This window comes from Acipenser ruthenus, chromosome 22 (genome assembly GCF_902713425.1).
Source record: "Acipenser ruthenus chromosome 22, fAciRut3.2 maternal haplotype, whole genome shotgun sequence".
Lineage (NCBI taxonomy): Eukaryota > Metazoa > Chordata > Actinopteri > Acipenseriformes > Acipenseridae > Acipenser > Acipenser ruthenus.
The window spans coordinates 30,159,955-30,184,047 of record NC_081210.1 but is presented as its reverse complement, the minus strand read 5'-3'; the positions used below and the strand labels follow the sequence as shown (position 1 = coordinate 30,184,047).

General features: G+C 38.3%; 1 protein-coding gene across 1 annotated transcript; it reads left to right on the top strand.

The window, feature by feature from the left end:
• Positions 1–794: 794 nt before the first annotated feature.
• LOC117431046 (homeobox protein EMX1-like) lies at positions 795–23,706 on the top strand. The gene is made up of 3 exons (XM_058996494.1): positions 795–1,636; positions 19,530–19,714; positions 21,178–23,706. Exons 1-3 carry the CDS (start codon positions 1,294–1,296, stop codon positions 21,343–21,345), a joined length of 696 nt encoding a protein of 231 aa, XP_058852477.1. The 5' UTR covers positions 795–1,293; the 3' UTR covers positions 21,346–23,706.
• The last annotated feature ends 387 nt before the right edge of the window (positions 23,707–24,093 follow it).

The window sequence follows — 24,093 nt, the reverse complement described above, 5'->3', positions numbered from 1 at the left end:
TAGATAGATAGATAGATAGACAGATAGATAGATAGATACATACATACATACATACATACCAGAAGTAGAACTCAATATCAAAATATCCATGACTTATTTTTCACGCGCTGATAAAATACCGATTGGAGAAATACATTATGAAACATCTCTATAGCTGTAAAGCCTGTTCCTTCGTTCCTTCGTGGATTTTTACGCACGGCATTGTGAGTTCTCGTTCTGGTTTGGATATCTAAGCACTGCTGCCTTTATCGACTCTCAAGTCGGCTCTAAATGGAGAGCTCTGCCTCGTTTCTTTTGGTTTTTTTTTTTTTTTTTTACAAATGAGTATTTAATTAACAGTCCTTTTTAAACCGGGGTTTGGTTAAATCTAGTTAAACACCCTCTGTTTGACGATGCTTAATAAAATCTGTTTCTAGCTGATATTTGAAAGCTGGTGTAGCTCCATAGCCGATGATTAAATAAGACAACTACTAATTATTATTATTATTATTAGTAGTAGTAGTAGTAGTAGTAGTAGTAGTAGTAGTAGTAGTATTAATATGAATTTGCGTTTGCCATCTAATATGCATTTGCTAATTTTCTTAAATACATCAATAAATAAAAGAAAATAAATACGCAGACTATACAACAATGATTTCTAGTAGCCCCCCGTGGCTTCATGTGCGCATGCTCACCACACCTCACTCCCCAGGAGCCAGGGGGCAGGTATTGGGTTAATTGAGTGACAGGACTTTATATCAAAGGGAAGCTGATCCCCAACTGCTTTTTCTTTTTTTTTTTTTAGCGTGAAAAAATGTTTCTCTGGAGAGCTTGAAGGTACATCAGTGCTGTCAAAAAGACCAGGCAGGATTCCACAGCAGAGTTAAAACATCTTTAAAGAGCCACTTCACAAAACACACAGAGAGAAAGAGAGAGAGATGAGCACTGTCCTTGATTAACTCTACAAAGCTGTAAGACTTGCTTGTGCCACTAAAAAAACAAAACCCAAAAAAAAAAAAAAACTGCGAACTGTGTCAACAACTGCTCGTTCTTCTCAACCAGAACTCATCTTACAGGAAGTTCCCATACGAGTTTTAAATCTCAAGGAAGCGCCTGCAAAATATGGATTGATCCGTGGATTAATATAACGTGTGGATTTTAAGAACTGCTGTCCGGTTTTCTTCTTTGAAATATATAAAGGCTAATAGAGAGAGAGAGGCGTTTCATTAATCTTTCGATTTATTTTCGCAGCTTGTCCTACATCTGTTTTTTTAAAAATTGTATTTGTATTATTATTGTTATTTGTTGTAGACCATGTTGCAACACACAAGTAAGAAATGTTTTACCATTGAGTCCCTGGTTGGCAAAGAAACGAATTCATCGGAAGTGGACGAGCCAGTGAGACCTACGGCTTTAAGGTTCACCGAGTCAGTCCACCCTCCTCCCTTTGGGAGCTGCTTCCAGAGCACCGGCAGGACCCTGTACAGCAGCCCGGACCTGATGTTCCCAGAGCCGTGTTCTCACTCCGCGAACCCCGCTCTCTCCCTGCACCCGCTCCAGTTGTCTTCTCAGCCGTTCTTTAACCCACACCAAAGGGAGGCTTTGAATTACTATCCATGGGTCCTCCGAAACAGATACTTAGGACACCGATTCCAAGGCAAGTATAGCTCAGTTTTGTATTGGTTTTTATTTTATTTGTGTAAAAAACAATTCTGTGTACTTTCAGTTATGCTGTATAATCCGCGAGGTTACGTTTTACAGGTACCCATGCACAATTTAAACCGGAAGAAAGAAACCTGTTTATTTAACACGTTATATAAACAAAGGCTTTGTAATGTATAGTTTGAATAGCTTCACAAAATACACACGCCTGAACAGTTCCAGCATCGTGTAACATTGACCTTGCGATTAGCCACAAGTGGCCCGGTTTTTATCGGTATTTCACAAGGATTTGTTCTGTAGTCCTACATATTGAGGACGGCACAATGATTTAGGCTATTGTGATAACGTGTGATCTTTTGCTGTTGTTTATTTGATCATTAAATAATTATGCATCTGACCTTAAAATAAATAGTAAAATAGTAATATCATAAAAAAAAAAAAAACTTCAATGGGCTGCGACTTATTAAATATTAAAGACAATCCATATTACTGTAGTTTAAAAACATATTTGCGGCACTAAACTCAACCGCAATATATTAAGACATTATTATTATTATTATTATTATTATTATTATTATTATTATTATTATTATTATAGGTAGTAGTCCTACATTTGCAGTCCGTTTTGTTGTAGAATGAGTATGTAAAACAGCAGACACAGATCACATATTTGAAAGGCTTGCTCAGTTTGCGGTTTGAAAACTGTAAATGTTTTTTTTATTTTATTTTTTATGGCTAAGTATGAATTAAACACACAAAACAAACAGTACTGGGTGTGTTAAGCTAGAGCCCTTGTGTGCGAGACGATTAAAGTATTTGCGTTATTTAATTAGGGACTATGTAGGCCTAGGATAAGTAAATATTTGCTAATGGTGCACAGTTTTGCAATAATGTGTTGTAATAACAGTCATTGACATACATTATTCTTACTTTAGTTATTGATGCAGTCATCTATTAAACATCGGGTTTAGCCTTAGTACCCACTGTCACGTGTACAGTGACCATCATGCATCATTTTAAACACGAGCTTTCTCAAAGTTAAAATAAATATATAAATATCCCATAATACTGTCTAATGCCTTTTCAAAAATACTGGTATATAATAGCATTTCTCTGCATTAAAAAAGCAACATTCATTTGATTTTTTTTATCAACATTAATACAGTAACGTCACCGCCAGCGCTGTATTTCAATACTAAATATTAAAAGCAAGTTAAGAGCTGATAATACAAAATGAAAAAAAAACGGAAAGTAAATAATATAGTAATAGCCGATACCCGAGCGCTGAGTTCCGTAAAGATACATCACAATATCGTTCATTTCTGAACTTCTTTCATCCTGACACAATATAGATAGACAGACAGACAGATATGGTGAAGCTGTGTTTCACTGTGTGGTTTAATTGGTCCTTTCGGAGATGTTGTGGAGAGTGCCAGGTAATGACAATATTGATATTTTTAAGGTTGAAAGCTACACTGCCATTCCTCGGGGCTCTGCTATTTAGTATTGCACAAGCAGTTTGTACAAACCACCCCCTTACCCCCCAGATAAAGCATCCGAATACAATTCCGACGATAAAATAATTGGTTCCTGTCTTGCAACAAATGTTTTTCCATACATAACAAGACTTTGTGTCGAACCATGCCGCAGCAGATCATTCAAGCGATTTTTTAATATTTATTTTTCTATTAACTGTTCCTTATATGGCTCCCTCAGAAAGGAATATATTTCAGATGTAAATGCAGACCTACATAAGGAATATAAATAACATGTGAATATTTTATTCAAAGGTTTTTGAATTCCAGGAGATCACTATAGTTCGATATATTTTTGTTAAATAACTGTGCAGTGTTTTTATTGTAAAGCACATGTAAAACAATAAATAAAAAACGCATTTCTTTATCGCATAGCCTGTTCAGCAACATATACCAGCCTTTTTACACTTAAAACGAACATTATTTGTTTACCGTTTTGTCTGAAGTATTCACACCAAATTTAAACTAAAAGCTAATTCAAAATATAACGAAAAAAGTTGAATGAAAAAAAAAATAAAGCATGTCAGGGTAAAAAAAAAAAAAAACTGTACAAAACTTGTAAATGGTGTGTAATGAGAGATTGCACAACAAATTTACAGTCGAGTGGAACTGTAAGCCTAAATCAAACAGACGAGCGTTCTCGGGTTTCAATACATTTGTTCATTTGAAATATGAATGGCCATTTAGTTTGCCATTTCTTTAGGGAGCCAGTTGGAATTGTAAAATCTGTCACACGAATGGCCTGTAACAATAGCCTTTTGAAATGAAGGAATTTCAAGTGAAATACTCTCAACTAGCCGCGATAAGAATAGACTACAATTGTATTCGGAAGTCATGAGCACGCAAGTCTGACGCCTTTATGATTACATGCACTGAATTATGAGGCCTATGGACCCTAGAATGTGCAATTTGTGTTATTTATCTTGTTGAATTTTAAACACCTGCAGGCTCACTTCTGCTACAAAGCGTATTTGTTTTTCTAAAACCTTAATTAAAGGGGCATTTTAAAATGCGCACTTTAGTTACCGAATAGTGTTATCAACAGATTGTTTATGAAAATAAAGAAGCAAAAAGCAGTGGCTGTAGTAGCCTAGGCCAAAAGAGTTTTTGAGAACAGCTTCCAATCTTAAATCTGGACCAAGATGTTTTCATAACACTGCACAGTGGCTCCCAAACTGCTGCCAAGTGCAAAACTTTTAGCCTGTTCCAAAATGTTCTGAAAGTAATAAAAACTGTGATTAACGAAGAGGAAAATGCAACAGTTTTACAAATACACTCTTCAAAAATGTCTAGGTAGTTTTATTCCAGAGCAAACTGTAGGTATTTATTTATTTTCCTTTAATGCTGTTGCAAAAAGGTAGCTGAAAAGCACCTGGGTATTTCTGCGATACTCGATACTTCTCAGAAATGAGATACGCAGTCCCAGACCTTAAGCGCTCCTTTATTTAATTATTAAAACAGATTAATCTGTTTGTAGGCATATTTATCTGTGATTTCTCAATAGCTACAGTATTTAAAGTAAACAGTATACAGCCTTAGAACGTGAACGAGAATATATATATATATATATATATATATATATATATATATATATATATATATATATATATATATATATATATTTGATCAATGGCACAGTTTAGATGCTATGATGATGATGATGTTTGTGTGAGGCTGTGCGAACATGGAGTCTCTTTGTGGCTTGGAACTTGGTTTCAGGAGACTAGATTTCATGTGCATGTGTGTGCATGCATGTGTGTTTGTGCGTGCGTGCGTGCGTGCGTGCGTGTGTGTGTGTGTGCGTGCATGCGTGCGTGTGTGTGTGTGGAAGGGATTAGGTCTGACCTAGTTTGAGCTTCCCTCAGTACAGCACAGATGTAGCTGATCGGCAGGGATGTGAAATGTTTGCTGCCAGGACAAGGTGGTAGACTTTGTCACATGTTTGATTTAATATTTGTCTGGAAACCCGTGCAGCAGCATGACTTCCCCCCTCAGGCAACAAATCCAACACTATCCTCTGTGCAATTAAAAAACATTTTTTAAAAAATTGTGACAAAAGCATAATATATAATTATGTAATTTGTGAATCTCAAGCGACTTTGGTTCCACCTAAAACTAGGAAATTACACTATTCATTAACTAAAGTACACATTTCAAATGCACCTTTAATTAAGATTTTGTTAATTCATTGTTCTTCTTGTTTTTTTGCTAGCCCCTTGAAAAATGATTTGCAGTAAAAGTAGGCCTGCAGTGTTTAAACAAATTGTGCATCATTTCAATGGATGCAATGCAGATGTGGCTGGGTACTGCTGATCACCCGGAACTTTTCAGAGTACTTGACAAGTTCTTGATCAGCTTATTAATGACGTGTTTCGTGTTCAGTCAGCTCCTGTGTTAATTTACACTGTAGATTGTGAGCTGGAACTTTAACCACCCTACTAAAACAAGCAATGCCTCGAAGTATAGACAATAGATAAGAAAGTATTTGCATCTTGTGCAACGACAATCCACACTCTGATTCAGTCTCCCAGTCATACTGTACACCCAGTCCTGCTGCTTAACCAACTTCATATATATAAAACACACATCCTCTATATAACCCACACTCTGATTCAGTCTCCCAGTCATACTGTACACCCAGTCCTGCTGCTTAACCAACTTCATATATATAAAACACACATCCTCTATATAACCCACACTCTGATTCAGTCTCCCAGTCATACTGTACACCCAGTCCTGCTGCTTAACCAACTTCATATATATAAAACACACATCCTCTATATAACCCACACTCTGATTCAGTCTCCCAGTCATACTGTACACCCAGTCCTGCTGCTTAACCAACTTCATATATATAAAACACACATCCTCTATATAACCCACACTCTGATTCAGTCTCCCAGTCATACTGTACACCCAGTCCTGCTGCTTAACCAACTTCATATATATAAAACACACATCCTCTATATAACCCACACTCTGATTCAGTCTCCCAGTCATACTGTACACCCAGTCCTGCTGCTTAACCAACTTCATATATATAAAACACACATCCTCTATATAACCCACACTCTGATTCAGTCTCCCAGTCATACTGTACACCCAGTCCTGCTGCTTAACCAACTTCATATATATAAAACACACATCCTCTATATAACCCACACTCTGATTCAGTCTCCCAGTCATACTGTACACCCAGTCCTGCTGCTTAACCAACTTCATATATATAAAACACACATCCTCTATACAAAACACACTCTGATTCAGTCTCCCAGTCATACTGTACACCCAGTCCTGCTGCTTAACCAACTTCATATATATAAAACACACATCCTCTATATAACCCACACTCTGATTCAGTCTCCCAGTCATACTGTACACCCAGTCCTGCTGCTTAACCAACTTCATATATATAAAACACACATCCTCTATATAAAACACACTCTGATTCAGTCTCCCAGTCATACTGTACACCCAGTCCTGCTGCTTAACCAACTTCATATATATAAAACACACATCCTCTATATAACCCACACTCTGATTCAGTCTCCCAGTCATACTGTACACCCAGTCCTGCTGCTTAACCAACTTCATATATATAAAACACACATCCTCTATATAACCCACACTCTGATTCAGTCTCCCAGTCATACTGTACACCCAGTCCTGCTGCTTAACCAACTTCATATATATAAAACACACATCCTCTATATAACCCACACTCTGATTCAGTCTCCCAGTCATACTGTACACCCAGTCCTGCTGCTTAACCAACTTCATATATATAAAACACACATCCTCTATATAACCCACACTCTGATTCAGTCTCCCAGTCATACTGTACACCCAGTCCTGCTGCTTAACCAACTTCATATATATAAAACACACATCCTCTATATAACCCACACTCTGATTCAGTCTCCCAGTCATACTGTACACCCAGTCCTGCTGCTTAACCAACTTCATATATATAAAACACACATCCTCTATATAACCCACACTCTGATTCAGTCTCCCAGTCATACTGTACACCCAGTCCTGCTGCTTAACCAACTTCATATATATAAAACACACATCCTCTATATAACCCACACTCTGATTCAGTCTCCCAGTCATACTGTACACCCAGTCCTGCTGCTTAACCAACTTCATATATATAAAACACACATCCTCTATATAACCCACACTCTGATTCAGTCTCCCAGTCATACTGTACACCCAGTCCTGCTGCTTAACCAACTTCATATATATAAAACACACATCCTCTATACAAAACACACATCCTCTATATAAAGCACACATCCTCTATATAAAACACACATCCTCTATATAAAACACACATCCTCTATATAAAACACACATCCTCTATATAAAACACACATCTTCTATATAAAACATCACATCCTCTATATAAAACACACATCCTCTATATAAAGCACACATCCTCTATATAAAGCACACATCCTCTATATAAAACACACATCCTCTATATAAAACACACATCCTCTATATAAAACACACATCCTCTATATAAAACACACATCCTCTATATAAAGCACACATCCTCTATATAAAACACACATCCTCTATATAAAACACACATCCTCTATATAAAACACACATCCTCTATATAAAACACACATCCTCTATATAAAACACACATCCTCTATACAAAACACACATCCTCTATATAAAACACACATCTTCTATATAAAACATCACATCCTCTATATAAAACACACATCCTCTATACAAAACACACATCCTCTATATAAAATACACATCTTCTATATAAAACATCACATCTATATAAAACACACATCCTCTATATAAAACACACATCCTCTATATAAAATACACATCTTCTATATAAAACATCACATCTATATAAAACACACATCCTCTATATAAAGCACACATCCTCTATATAAAACACACATCCTCTATATAAAGCACACATCCTCTATATAAAACACACATCCTCTATATAAAACACACATCCTCTATATAAAACACACATCCTCTATATAAAACACACATCCTCTATATAAAACACACATCCTCTATATAAAACACACATCTTCTATATAAAACATCACATCTATATAAAACACACATCCTCTATATAAAACACACATCTTCTATATAAAACATCACATCCTCTATATAAAACATCACATCCTCTATATAAAACATCACATCCTCTATATAAAACACACATCTCCTATATAAAACACACATCCTCTATATAAAACACACATCTCCTATATAAAACATCACATCTATATAAAACACACATCCTCTATATAAAACACACATCTTCTATATAAAACACACATCCTCTATATAAAACACACATCCTCTATATAAAACACACATCCTCTATATAAAGCACACATCCTCTATATAAAGCACACATCCTCTATATAAAACACACATCCTCTATATAAAACACACATCCTCTATATAAAACACACATCCTCTATATAAAACACACATCCTCTATATAAAGCACACATCCTCTATATAAAACACACATCCTCTATATAAAACACACATCCTCTATATAAAACACACATCCTCTATATAAAACACACATCCTCTATATAAAACACACATCCTCTATACAAAACACACATCCTCTATATAAAACACACATCTTCTATATAAAACATCACATCCTCTATATAAAACACACATCCTCTATACAAAACACACATCCTCTATATAAAATACACATCTTCTATATAAAACATCACATCTATATAAAACACACATCCTCTATATAAAACACACATCCTCTATATAAAATACACATCTTCTATATAAAACATCACATCTATATAAAACACACATCCTCTATATAAAGCACACATCCTCTATATAAAACACACATCCTCTATATAAAGCACACATCCTCTATATAAAACACACATCCTCTATATAAAACACACATCCTCTATATAAAACACACATCCTCTATATAAAACACACATCCTCTATATAAAACACACATCCTCTATATAAAACACACATCTTCTATATAAAACATCACATCTATATAAAACACACATCCTCTATATAAAACACACATCTTCTATATAAAACATCACATCCTCTATATAAAACATCACATCCTCTATATAAAACATCACATCCTCTATATAAAACACACATCTCCTATATAAAACACACATCCTCTATATAAAACACACATCTCCTATATAAAACATCACATCTATATAAAACACACATCCTCTATATAAAACACACATCTTCTATATAAAACACACATCCTCTATATAAAACACACATCCTCTATATAAAACACACATCCTCTATATAAAACACACATCCTCTATATAAAACACACATCCTCTATATAAAACACACATCCTCTATATAAAACACACATCCTCTATATAAAACACACATCCTCTATATAAAACACACATCTCCTATATAAAACATCACATCTATATAAAACACACATCCTCTATATAAAACACACATCTTCTATATAAAACACACATCCTCTATATAAAACACACATCTTCTATATAAAACACACATCCTCTATATAAAACACACATCCTCTATATAAAACACACATCCTCTATATAAAATACACATCTTCTATATAAAACATCACATCCTCTATATAAAACACACATCCTCTATATAAAACACACATCCTCTATATAAAACACACATCCTCTATATAAAACACACATCTATATAAAACACACATCCTCTATATAAAACACACATCCTCTATATAAAGCACACATCCTCTATATAAAGCACACATCCTCTATATAAAGCACACATCCTCTATATAAAACACACATCCTCTATATAAAACACACATCTTCTATATAAAACACACATCCTCTATATAAAACACACATCCTCTATATAAAACACACATCCTCTATATAAAACACACATCCTCTATATAAAGCACACATCCTCTATATAAAACACACATCCTCTATATAAAGCACACATCCTCTATATAAAGCACACATCCTCTATATAAAGCACACATCCTCTATATAAAACACACATCCTCTATATAAAACACACATCTTCTATATAAAACACACATCCTCTATATAAAACACACATCCTCTATATAAAACACACATCCTCTATATAAAACACACATCCTCTATATAAAGCACACATCCTCTATATAAAACACACATCTCCTATACAAAACACACATCCTCTATATAAAATACACATCCTCTATATAAAGCACACATCCTCTATATAAAACACACATCCTCTATATAAAACACACATCCTCTATATAAAACACACATCCTCTATATAAAACACACATCCTCTATATAAAACACACATCTCCTATATAAAACACACATCCTCTATATAAAACACACATCTCCTATATAAAACACACATCTCCTATATAAAACACACATCCTCTATATAAAACACACATCCTCTATATAAAACACACATCCTCTATATAAAACACACATCCTCTATATAAAACACACATCCTCTATATAAAACACACATCTTCTATATAAAACACACATCCTCTATATAAAACACACATCCTCTATATAAAACACACATCTTCTATATAAAACATCACATCCTCTATATAAAACACACATCCTCTATATAAAGCACACATCCTCTATATAAAGCACACATCCTCTATATAAAACACACATCCTCTATATAAAACACACATCCTCTATATAAAACACACATCCTCTATATAAAACACACATCCTCTATATAAAACACACATCCTCTATATAAAACACACATCCTCTATATAAAGCACACATCCTCTATATAAAACACACATCCTCTATATAAAACACACATCCTCTATATAAAACACACATCCTCTATATAAAACACACATCCTCTATATAAAACACACATCCTCTATACAAAACACACATCCTCTATACAAAACACACATCCTCTATATAAAATACACATCCTCTATATAAAGCACACATCCTCTATATAAAACACACATCCTCTATATAAAACACACATCCTCTATATAAAGCACACATCCTCTATATAAAGCACACATCCTCTATATAAAATACACATCTTCTATATAAAACATCACATCTATATAAAACACACATCCTCTATATAAAATACACATCTTCTATATAAAACATCACATCTATATAAAACACACATCCTCTATATAAAACACACATCCTCTATATAAAACACACATCCTCTATACAAAACACACATCCTCTATATAAAATACACATCCTCTATATAAAGCACACATCCTCTATATAAAACACACATCCTCTATATAAAACACACATCCTCTATATAAAGCACACATCCTCTATATAAAGCACACATCCTCTATATAAAATACACATCTTCTATATAAAACATCACATCTATATAAAACACACATCCTCTATATAAAATACACATCTTCTATATAAAACATCACATCTATATAAAACACACATCCTCTATATAAAACACACATCCTCTATATAAAACACACATCCTCTATACAAAACACACATCCTCTATATAAAATACACATCCTCTATATAAAGCACACATCCTCTATATAAAACACACATCCTCTATATAAAACACACATCCTCTATATAAAACACACATCCTCTATATAAAACACACATCCTCTATATAAAACACACATCTCCTATATAAAACACACATCCTCTATATAAAACACACATCCTCTATATAAAACACACATCCTCTATATAAAACACACATCCTCTATATAAAGCACACATCCTCTATATAAAACACACATCCTCTATATAAAACACACATCCTCTATATAAAACACACATCCTCTATATAAAGCACACATCCTCTATATAAAACACACATCCTCTATATAAAGCACACATCCTCTATATAAAACACACATCCTCTATATAAAACACACATCCTCTATATAAAACACACATCCTCTATATAAAGCACACATCCTCTATATAAAACACACATCCTCTATATAAAGCACACATCCTCTATATAAAATACACATCCTCTATATAAAACACACATCCTCTATATAAAACACACATCCTCTATATAAAACACACATCCTCTATATAAAACACACATCTCCTATATAAAACACACATCCTCTATATAAAACACACATCCTCTATATAAAACACACATCCTCTATATAAAGCACACATCCTCTATATAAAACACACATCCTCTATATAAAACACACATCCTCTATATAAAACACACATCCTCTATATAAAGCACACATCCTCTATATAAAACACACATCCTCTATATAAAACACACATCCTCTATATAAAACACACATCTCCTATATAAAACACACATCCTCTATACAAAACACACATCCTCTATATAAAGCACACATCCTCTATATAAAACACACATCCTCTATATAAAACACACATCCTCTATATAAAACACACATCTCCTATATAAAACACACATCCTCTATATAAAACACACATCCTCTATATAAAACACACATCCTCTATATAAAACACACATCCTCTATATAAAACACACATCCTCTATATAAAACACACATCCTCTATATAAAACACACATCCTCTATATAAAACACACATCCTCTATATAAAACACACATCCTCTATATAAAACACACATCCTCTATATAAAACACACATCTTCTATATAAAACATCACATCCTCTATATAAAACACACATCCTCTATATAAAATACACATCTATATAAAACACACATCCTCTATATAAAACACACATCCTCTATATAAAATACACATCCTCTATATAAAACACACATCCTCTATATAAAACACACATCCTCTATATAAAACACACATCTATATAAAACACACACCTTCCATATAAAACATCATGTTTGATCATTTGTTCGTACATTAGAGAGATCCAACAAGTGTCCTAAACAATTAAAGAAGTGCGTCCTTTTGAACAACGTACACTGAAACTCCCCGGAAGTGTTTGGTTGGGTTCTCCTCGTGCTTGATTGTGTTCCAGACTCCGCGGCAGTGCTCAGGATGGGTGATCCCAGTGACTAACAGGAGTCTGGTTGTGTTCCAGACTCCGCTGCAGTGCTCAGAATGGGTGATCCCAGTGACTAACAGGAGTCTGGTTGTGTTCCAGACTCCGCAGCAGTGCTCAGGATGGGTGATCCCAGTGACCAACAGGAGTCTGGTTGTGTTCCAGACTCCGCGGCAGTGCTCAGGATGGGTGATCCCAGTGACTAACAGGAGTCTGGTTGTGTTCCAGACTCCGCGGCAGTGCTCAGGATGGGTGATCCCAGTGACCAACAGGAGTCTGGTTGTGTTCCAGACTCCGCAGCAGTGCTCAGGATGGGTGATCCCAGTGACCAACAGGAGTCTGGTTGTGTTCCAGACTCCGCTGCAGTGCTCAGGATGGGTGATCCCAGTGACTAACAGGAGTCTGGTTGTGTTCCAGACTCCGCGGCAGTGCTCAGGATGGGTGATCCCAGTGACTAACAGGAGTCTGGTTGTGTTCCAGACTCCGCTGCAGTGCTCAGGATGGGTGATCCCAGTGACTAACAGGAGTCTGGTTGTGTTCCAGACTCCGCGGCAGTGCTCAGGATGGGTGATCCCAGTGACTAACAGGAGTCTGGTTGTGTTCCAGACTCCGCAGCAGTGCTCAGGATGGGTGATCCCAGTGACTAACAGGAGGAAGGAGCGCTTGTCGGCTGGTTGGCTCCCTGCTAGTGGGTCAGCCTCGGAGCTGTCAGGTGCTCTAGAGTGGGCTAAGCCAGAGTCCTGGGGGGCTTCGCTGAGCTAATTGCTGGAAGTTGTTACTCAGATCCGGGGGGAAGATAAAGCCCCATTGTTTACTGACAAAAGACATCTACTTACTAATGGTGTCCAATAACTGTAAAAATAGTGTTTAGACAAGCCTAAATACTGCCTGGGGGATAGAGGGAGAGGAGTACCTGGCGTGAGTGTCATGAGCTGTGATCAGCCTGCTTGCTGCTTGGCGGTTTCTTTAATAATGACAGCACTTACTGAATTACCCTGGAACCCGTGGATCTCTTAAACCACCGTGAAAACAGACAGCATCAGTGTCGTAGAGGCTCGAGTGAAAATACAGCTATTGTACTCATCTTTCAAATGTTCAAATTCACAACCTGGCAACCAATCTGCAGCAACTGCTTTCCATGCAACTGTTATAAAGCCTCCTGGACTTTCATTCGAGGGCTGCCACTTTGAAATCCACTTCATGGATAAGATTAGGGGGCTAGTCTGTTTATCTGAACCTTGTTCACACTATAGCCCTTTAAAGATGACAGACACTTACTGGGGTCTGTGCTCCAGTAGGGTGCTCGTCGAGGTCAGGTCTCTATACCCTCCTTTACTTATGTCATGCCATTGTTACTTATACATCTTATCAGGAATTCTTATGATGATGAATTCATGCTGGGTTTATGGTTCAGGATAAAGTGTAGAATATATATATATATATATATATATATATATATATATATATATATATATATATATATATATATGAATTAATTTGTCATACACAGTAATTACATTGTTATTAATAGAAATTACAATGTTCACAATACCGGGACAGGCTGTCTGTACTACCACTCTTTGTTATTGTCAGGCATGTAAGTTTTATTTTAACGACCTTGAACAGAAATGCCACCTGTCTGCTCACACTTCCTCAGTCCTGGGGGCATTGTGTGCGGACATGCACGCTCTGCACACTTCTGCACTATTGAAGTGTAAACTCACAACCAGGTTGCTTTGAAACGCGATATCACAATGCACTCTTCTACTGAAAGATTCCCTAATCCCCCCAAGGCACCGTACCCCCTTTCCACCTCCTCTCCACCTAGATGCAGGCTGGTTACACCAATCGTCTCAAGCTTCAGTCATGGCACACAGCAGCAGCCCCACTCAGGATGCCATCTGTGCTTCGCCAGTTTCACAGCCACGCAGGCAGGGCGTCTACCCCAAGGATATCCTGGCATCTGTCTGCTCGCTGCCCCCCCGGGGATCCTCCCTACTGTTCGGAAGGGTGTAGAGCCACTGCTGGGCAGGGTCTGGAGGGACATTGTGCTTCTCCGATCCCCAGCGGAGATCTGGAGGTGGGGCGGTGCCCCAGGTGAGGCAGAGGGCAGGTGAAAAACAAACGGCAGCTTGATGCAGAGAAAGCACATGAATGGATGCACAAAGTGCCGTGTAGGCTGCATGCAGCTGCAGTTCGGCTGCGTAATGCCTGTACTGCAGTTCCAGTTCATAATTGCATTGCAGCTGTGGTATAGCCTCAAAAAAGAGGAAATATGGATGTGCTCGTCTCCTGCCTCACCAGTTTGTCATGGACTAAATGCACAAGACAAGACTGCAGGACATTGCTGTACCCTGCACTCACACACTGTACTGTCTGTGGTTTCTCTTGTAACCACAATGCGACCAAAACTTTAAATAGTCAACAATCCTCCCAATGCATATTCAAAAGGATTTTTCAAAAGCAGCAAAAAAAACAAACCAACAAACAAACAAATGTTATAAAGAAATATTCAAATAGGACGAGTAAAAGTGCTGGTGGTTGACACTTTGACTCCATTTACAAAATTATTTTGTGACAAACTGTACATTGGGTTTTGAGGCCTATTTCTTACGCTGCCCCTTTTTAAAAATGAAAACAAGAATCCAGCTGAAACGTGCAGAGTTTTTGCCGGTATTTCTTTCTGGATTGTAATCAACGGCTTCGATTGCAAGGCTTTGCTGATTGCTTCAGTTTCAAGCAGTTGGATCTCCTCTGCAGCATGCAGCGTTTACATTCTATCCCTTCAGCTAAACCACCGACATTGTCTTCTGTGGGATCAAAACCCTAACCCTACCCCTAACCCTACTGTACATCACTCCAGAGAAGCGAAACTGCATTCCTTTTTATGCCAAAACAGAAAATCTGCTATTTTTGGCAAAGGGAGGTAACGCTGTAAGGTGTCTAAATAGAGCAGACCAGCCATAAAACATTGTGGAAAGTATGTGTGACAGATACCATGTCTTTACTCAGGAGTGAACTACAGTAACATGGGCTGGCTTCTGTGGTTTTTGAGACAGTAAAACACTGTACACTGCTGCACAAAAGACAGAAGCGTAGGTTGGTTTGGATTCTTAATGACCTTCCTGGTCTTTGGAAACAGTGCCTTTCTTATCTTATCGATGTCCTTGTCACAACACAGAGTGATGACACAAATCCCTGATACCTGTACTCCAGTATACCTCGGTAAAAGCATTAGAATAAAGCTTAATTAGAGAAAGGTAGCCTAGAGCATGGTAAACCATGCAAAATCCTGTAAAGCATAAGCCTGGTTTTTAATAAAAAGCATGCAACTAACACAGGAAGTCACACCAATGTGTGTCAGCATATGATTATCTGTTAAAAGGCAGAGTCAGGGTTTTGGGGGGAGGGGGAGGCTGTTGTAAAAATCTATAAACGTGTCTGTTTCATTCGCCTGCCATTATGAAGCCGTAGAGCAGTCCAACTTCTGAAAGTCATCATTTCTGATCAAAGAAAAAGGTTAAAGAGCCGGGCATGGTGTGAAGAAAATGAGCTGCTAAGTGCTCAACACCAAGGAACACGCCTCGATCTCACAACCCTGACGGGCCAACAGCAGCTCTGTCTGCACCCCAAACCTTCTGAACAACCCCTGAAACATCACAAAGCAATCAGCAGCGTGCAACTTCATCGGCATCCAAGCGAAGATCATGAAAAAAAGAAAAAGTGGGTGCAGAGGATTTGAAAGCCCCGTGTCCAGCAGGCACACTCTGGAGCAGCTTCGGTGTGGCAGGCACTTTGTGTATCACCAATACTAGTACCTGTGTCGCTCGTGCCACCTGCATTTAATAGTCTTGGCCCGACATAATAACTAAGCCATTAGGCCTGATCGCTTTTTGACCTGAATCCATTAAACAAAACGAGATGCACGCGCTCAGTGGCTTCTCTGGTACAGCAAGGTGTTTATTCTGCAGCTGTGCCTGTTTTCTAATCATGCAACCCCCCTCCCTTTCACCCGGTCCTTGTTTTGTTTAGCGGCGTTTAAAAATGGCTTTTGTTTTTCTACGCTCCTTTCATGTTGGCACACTCCACACGCACGGCGGGCTCAGGCTGTACAGCCACATTTGCTTATGTAAAATCTTTCTGTTTTTACGCATTGATTTTAATAAACGGTATGTGGATCCTGCTCCTGGCGTGGCAGATGTTGTGCTTAAATGGGCGAAGCTCAAAAAACATTGAAAGCATAGAAGGCCGTCATTTTAATATTACCCTTTATGACATCGTTGCGAAACACAAACAGACGATACTCAGATTTGATTAACTGCTTTAAGAGCGCCTGAAAACGACAATCAGCTTTGCATTTTTTCCAGCTTAGTTCATTTCCTTACGAGGCCTCGCCAGACCGAAATAGAAATGACTTTTGAATGGAAATCAGTGTGTGACCTTCTCATTTGCCAAGTTCAGGCCATCACCCTGTGGTTTGTATTAAATTATAATACACCGAGCCATGTGCAAGAGGAACCGTCAGCGGTATCCCTTCACGGGACAACAGACTACCTGCCTACACATGCCACTCTCACATGATCTCTCCAGCAGTTGTTATGTGAGGGCAGACTGATGATCTCTAGCAGGGCAGATTGATGATCTCTTGCAGTTGTTAAATGATGGTAGATTCACTTGGTTGAAAGAGTGTTTTCTTTGCTGTCACTTTAGCATCGCAAGGCTGTTAAAAACCTGCCCTCCCTGGAGAGCTGGCAGATGCCATGTTAACTACAGCGCTTGCTTTCCCGTCAGTGTTACCGCCCTCGTGATGGCGTAGAGATGAGTCACTGCACCTTTGCACCCTTCATTCCTGCAAAGCCCTCTCTGGTTATAAAGAGTTCCTGTGTTCCATGAACCATGTGCAAAGAAACAGCAGGCTGCTAATAGATAATCAAACACTCCCCCAGAATGACTGACTTGGGAGTTGTTATATTCATTATTGTAGACGATGGGCTCATTATAACAGCAGTCTGAAGTACAGTCTACAGAAGGCACCGAAGGTCAGCAGAGAGAGAGAGAGAGACCCATTTAGAAAAGTGTCTAAAAGTGTGTTCTGATTCCATTGAGTTCTATTCACTTTGACTGGGAGCTGCAGATTCCACTGCAGGGCCTCCATACTTGATGATTAAACAGACAGGGATGCAGTGCTGGAAGTTCATCGCTGCAAATCATCCAAACTAGAACACAGCAGACACATGTTTCTTGGGCCCCTTCTCTTCAATATCTACATGCTTCCCTTGGGTCACCTCATCCGCCAACACAGCCTCATGTTTCACTCCTATGCTGATGACACCCAGCTCCAGCTTGATTGATTGATTGATGTTTTGGCCGTCAGTGCCATCATCGGTTATTAGTAAAAATTGTTCTTTTGCATGAATCCTAAACCTCTGTTAGTTTTACTTGTAAGTGGTCAGCTGTGTGCAACATGCAAGCAGGAGAGGAGTGTTCTTCCTTTGCTTTCTGCTGCTGGAAACAGATGAAGACTGTGAGATGAGTGTGGAGTTCTCATCCCACACTGTGGGTATCCCCTGCATAGCTCCAGTTACAGTGATGTAGTTAAATACTGTACATCCAGACTGCGGTTAGGGTTCACGTGGGTGGTCCTAAATGAGGAAACGGCAGCCAGTTCTGTTCAGATCAACTGCTTCCAGGGCTGCTGACAAAAACGATATCCTTGAAAACAGACCCTACCAGCTCTTGGCTGGAGTCAGTGCTTTTACTGTCTATTTTTGATATCTATTTTGTTGTCATGACTTTTTTGTTTCTGTTCCGTTCACTGTTGACAGAACCTTTTACCGGTAGCACATTTTAGACACAGTACTAGGAATGTGTTTGGCAGCCGCAGTGGGGTGGACCAGAATTAGCAAGCACGCTCATACGTTAAACTCAATGAACAGTACCTGTGGGTTTAATCACCCTCTGCTTTTGAAATCAATGATCTAGTCAGAGCTGCCACTGGGGGTGTCTTTATACAGCAGGAGCTGACAAAATGAACCCTGACGAATACTTCCAAGCGCAGCACGGAAACCAGGACCAGAGGAAATTAAGAGGAGACAGACAGGACAGAGGGTAGGAGACACTTCTCTAGAGAGAGAGAGAGAGAGAGAGATAGAGAGAGAGGGTGTTGAGGGTATGGAAGGGGTTACCAAGCCATGCTGTTGACACTGAATGCAGATGATCCAGCATTTTGTTTACTCGTGTTCTGATGCTGGTGTTGTCTCCCCCTCCCTCAGGTGAGGACAGCAGCCCTGACAGCCTGCTCCTGCATGGCCCGTTCTCCCGCAAGCCCAAGCGCATTCGCACCGCCTTCTCCCCCTCGCAGCTGCTGCGGCTGGAGCGCGCCTTCGACAAGAACCACTATGTGGTGGGAGCCGAGAGGAAGCAGCTGGCCAACGGGCTGTGCCTCACAGAAACTCAGGTAAGAGTCAGAGGAGAGGGCAGGGATCGGCACATTCCAAACGCCTGAAACATGAAGGGCTGGGAGGGGACGCAATCGATTCAACCCCGCAATGCCAATCGCAAGGAAACGCAGAGAACACCACGATCGGACAGGGCTGCGCAAGGATTCCAGCTGCACAAGCTGACTTTTTAATATTAAGTATAAGGTAATGGGTTGTAATGATTAAGGATATGATTAGGGCTGGGGTTAGGGTAATAATAACAGGGAGCGAGTGGTGTAAATAGTAAAGGGTCGTTCAAGATATTTACTCCTACACTCTGTATATATGGACCAGCAGTGTAGTAAACAGACCATTCCACTCATCACTGACCTGGTTAACAGGGCTGTGCTGGTACTCGAACCCATCGTTCCCTTTCAGTATTTATCAGCACTTATTAAATCAATCCATTCATTGACGTGTTGGTTGTTGTCTGTGTTTCGATCTATCTTGCCCATGACAGTCTGGAAGAATTGAATTCTAGGAAACATTTTAATGTCATGATTTATATAGTCTTTGTACACCTTTTAATGTAGTGCATGAAATAGGATCCTTCTATGGTATTGCTTCAGAGACAGACGCATATCCATGATTATATAGTGCAGCACAGGTTTACGCCTCAGGTAAAACTTCGGCAGGATTCAATTTTTTTTTCTTCATAATTTTGGCTGGAAATATTGAGTTACAAAACTCCCAAAAACGTATAACTAGTATTTGTGAAGTATGTTGTTAGAGTATAAAATGATACACTTATTAACTTTTATTGTGTGTAGATAATGTGGTCCTTCAAGCGTGGATGAGAAAATCATATCCTCTAAAAGCTCTCATTAAATTACTATAGGTATCTGTTTCAGGTATATGGTGTGTGTACTGAAAGACATTCATGAAAACACAAAGCTGTAATTTAGCCATTTTTAAGATTTTTGTGAAATGAAAAAGCCAAGGAGAGCCCAGGACTTGTAAGCACGTAGTGTTTGGTATGTGAGGGAGTGGTGGGAAGTACCTACAGTATTGTACTCACAAGCAACAATTTGGAGTGGCTTTGGATGAGTGAATACCATGGTGGTTAATCCTTTTTAAAGAGCAGTGCTACTGTTTTATAGGCAGGCATGTTGTGTGCTGGGGTCTCTTCTGATAGAAGAGATGGCATCCCATGCAGGCTCTGGCAGCTCAATGCTTGTACTCATGAAGTACTATTACAAAAAAAAAGACTGTTTTGTGTCTTCAGTGCACCTGATGACATCCAGACATCTATACACAGGTGATGTACTGGAATGTTTGACAAACCCTCTCTAAGATGATTGGTAATTTCTCATACGTGATTTCAGAATGCTTCACCGCGGTTCTGAGATGAATCCCAACATCTTTTATTATCATTAAGATTATGATGCTGAAGATGATGATGATGATTGTTAGCGTTATTATTATGCAATGTGTTTTTTAGGTAAAAGTCTGGTTCCAGAACAGAAGGACAAAACACAAGAGACAGAAGCTGGAAGAAGAATCTCCCGAATCCCAGCAGAAGTGCAAGGGCAGCCAGCATGTGAGTCGCTGGAGGGTGGCGACGCAGCAGGGCAGCCCCGAGGATATCGACATCCTATCAGAGGACTGAAGAACACACCAGCCCTGCGCACACTGAACCAGAAAAACACATCACAGCCAGCAGCCTTGTGCAGCAGCTCAGACCCTTTATTACAAAATGAATGTGCTACGCGACATGTGGGGCTTTGGAGAGCACCACACAAGACGAGACTGAATATCAAATTGTGCAAATACACCACCTACCAAACCGTTTAAAAAGTCTTTCAGGATTAAAGAAGAAAAGCTATCCACTTGCATCTTAACTACAGTGAAGAGGGAGGGTGGAGAGGGTTAATAGCAGAATAGCAATTCAAATGTACTCAGAAATCTATTTCATAAAAAGGACTGCAATTCAGACATGATCACTGAAGCCTGAAACATCTGAAAACATTGTATGAAAAAGGAAATCATTATGAAACAAATGGTCTGTGCAAATCTGGGTGCATATAAAGCACTAAGAGCCCGGTGATCCCGGGTTCAAATCCCAGCAGAGTCTCACAGTCTAGGCAGAAGCAACTCACAAGAAACAACAGTCACACCACACGTCAGCTATTCCTGGCAAATGAAAAACAAAAAAACCTTGAAGCCTGCAGTAATTGTAGGCCACATTCTCCAATCCCTGTTGGTTTAAACAGACCCCATTAATATTTGAGCTGGATTTTAGTTCTGTTTGCAGCAGTGTCAAGAGTGCTTGTATGTTTCCAACAAGGTGAACATCTGAATGCAGTAAACCCTGCAGGAAGCAAGCTGGTAGGCAGACTAATGTCTCCAGTTGTTTCCTCCTCGTTTTACAACCCTTCAGGTGTATGGAATCATTTGCACTTAGAGTTGCTCTACCGTTGCAATGCAGTGCCAGTGATGGTAATCTGCAGTTACTGCAACGCAATTGCAATTGAAATCTATTCCAGTGCCAGCTTTGCACTGGTGTGGGCACAACAAAAAAAACCAGAACGGGTTCCGAAGTTCTTTCTCCTCCTTATACTTTAAACATGGAGAATTCTAGGATCGGAGCAAAACCCAGGTTTTGAGGGAAAACAGAAATAATTCCTCAGAACCTTTATGCCTGGTCAATGGTTCTCATGTTCCCGAGACCTGATTGACCTTATTTGGGGTTTGAATCGAAATTGAGGGAGTAAGGCGAGAGACTGTAAACTAAACTGCCTATAGGGTTCCTGCAAAACCATTCCCAATGAAACACATTGCATCAGTCAGAGATGAGCCTCCATGTTTGAATAAAACACAAGGTTCATTTTTGCCAATGTCGCTATGCCAACTGCATTTTATTCAGTCGGATTCGTTTTTATTCGATACAGAGTGCAAAAGGAAGCTTTGATCTGTGACTGTTTGATCTGTGCTCACATCTCCGTTATTAATTAGTTACCTGTACAAAGTCTTGAGGTGCAAACCATTACAGGGCGTCAGTGGGGGTGTCATTTCGGGGTTTCCCTGCAGTAAATATAGTTTAACATCTGAAATACAAGAAAAACACTGACGTACACAGCATTACCAATGCGCGTGCAATAAAGGGGGCTAAAACCGCAAAAGTAATCAAGTGAAAAAAAACAACCTTTTTTTGCAACTTCAGGTGTGTCCAGCTAGGCTTTGATTGGATTTTAAGGATCATTGTCGCTCTGGGAGAATATCACAGTGATTGCAGTTCAGACAGTTCATGCCGTGAGGACATCGAAAGTTTTGGAAAAACAAAGAAAAAAAATGTAAATAAATGATGACTGATTTTGGAGGCATTACGTTTTTTTGTTTAGTTTAGTTTTTTAAAATAATTGTTTCCTATGATTCACGAACTTAAAAGCGACGAGAAAAAAAAATAACATTTTTGTCAGGATTTCCTGTATGCTGCAATAAAAGGAATTTTAAAAACAGTCATTTTGAAGAAAAAAAAAACGATATTGCTAAGAATCGTTCTGTGATGGTCAGAATTTGCACTGGGACTTTAAGCACTAATAATAATAACGCAATCTTAATTAACACAATCTGAATTTGTTTCCCTGTGGAATCTTGACGTCTTCAAATACAGACTGCTTGTGTGAGTGTTTGTTTTAAATTATTGAAGCTATATCTTAGTATGTCCAAGTATGACGTCTGCATTATAATAAAGACGCCTATTGCAGTTTACTGACTACAGCAATATATGGACACTTGTAATTTACTTTTGTTTCTTTTTGTTTTTTTTTGTAAATTAAGTTTAGTTTTCCTTTATTCTTTAAATGTTGAAGTCTAGAAGGATATTGACATAATTTCACCATGAAATTCTCGTTATCGCGTATCTAAATCCCTGTTAGGTCTACTCAAACAGGGTTCATCTGTGCACAGCAGCGTCTCGTTCATTCTCTTTCTCTGAATGAATCCCTTGTTTTTCACTTTTAAGGACAATTGCAATATATATATATATATATATATATATATATATATATATATATATATATATATATATATATATATATATATATATATATATATATACAAAATATTGTTCTAAAAATATTCTCTTACTGTTTGTGAATTAGAGGAATATTTTAACTTACAATTCAAATAAAATATAATTAGAAACTTGTTCAATAATAATAATAATACAAAACCCTTTACCGTAGTCTGATGTTTCGTATTGTAAACCTTAATAATAAAAGCTGGCAAATTTTAGAAGCATAGAATTTGGAAGCTCAGAAATCTGACTCTATTGGATCAAACGATTGTATTCAGAACGCCTCTTCTGTTCCTGAGTAAAGACTCGAAAGTAAACGGGGCTTTGAGAGAATGATAG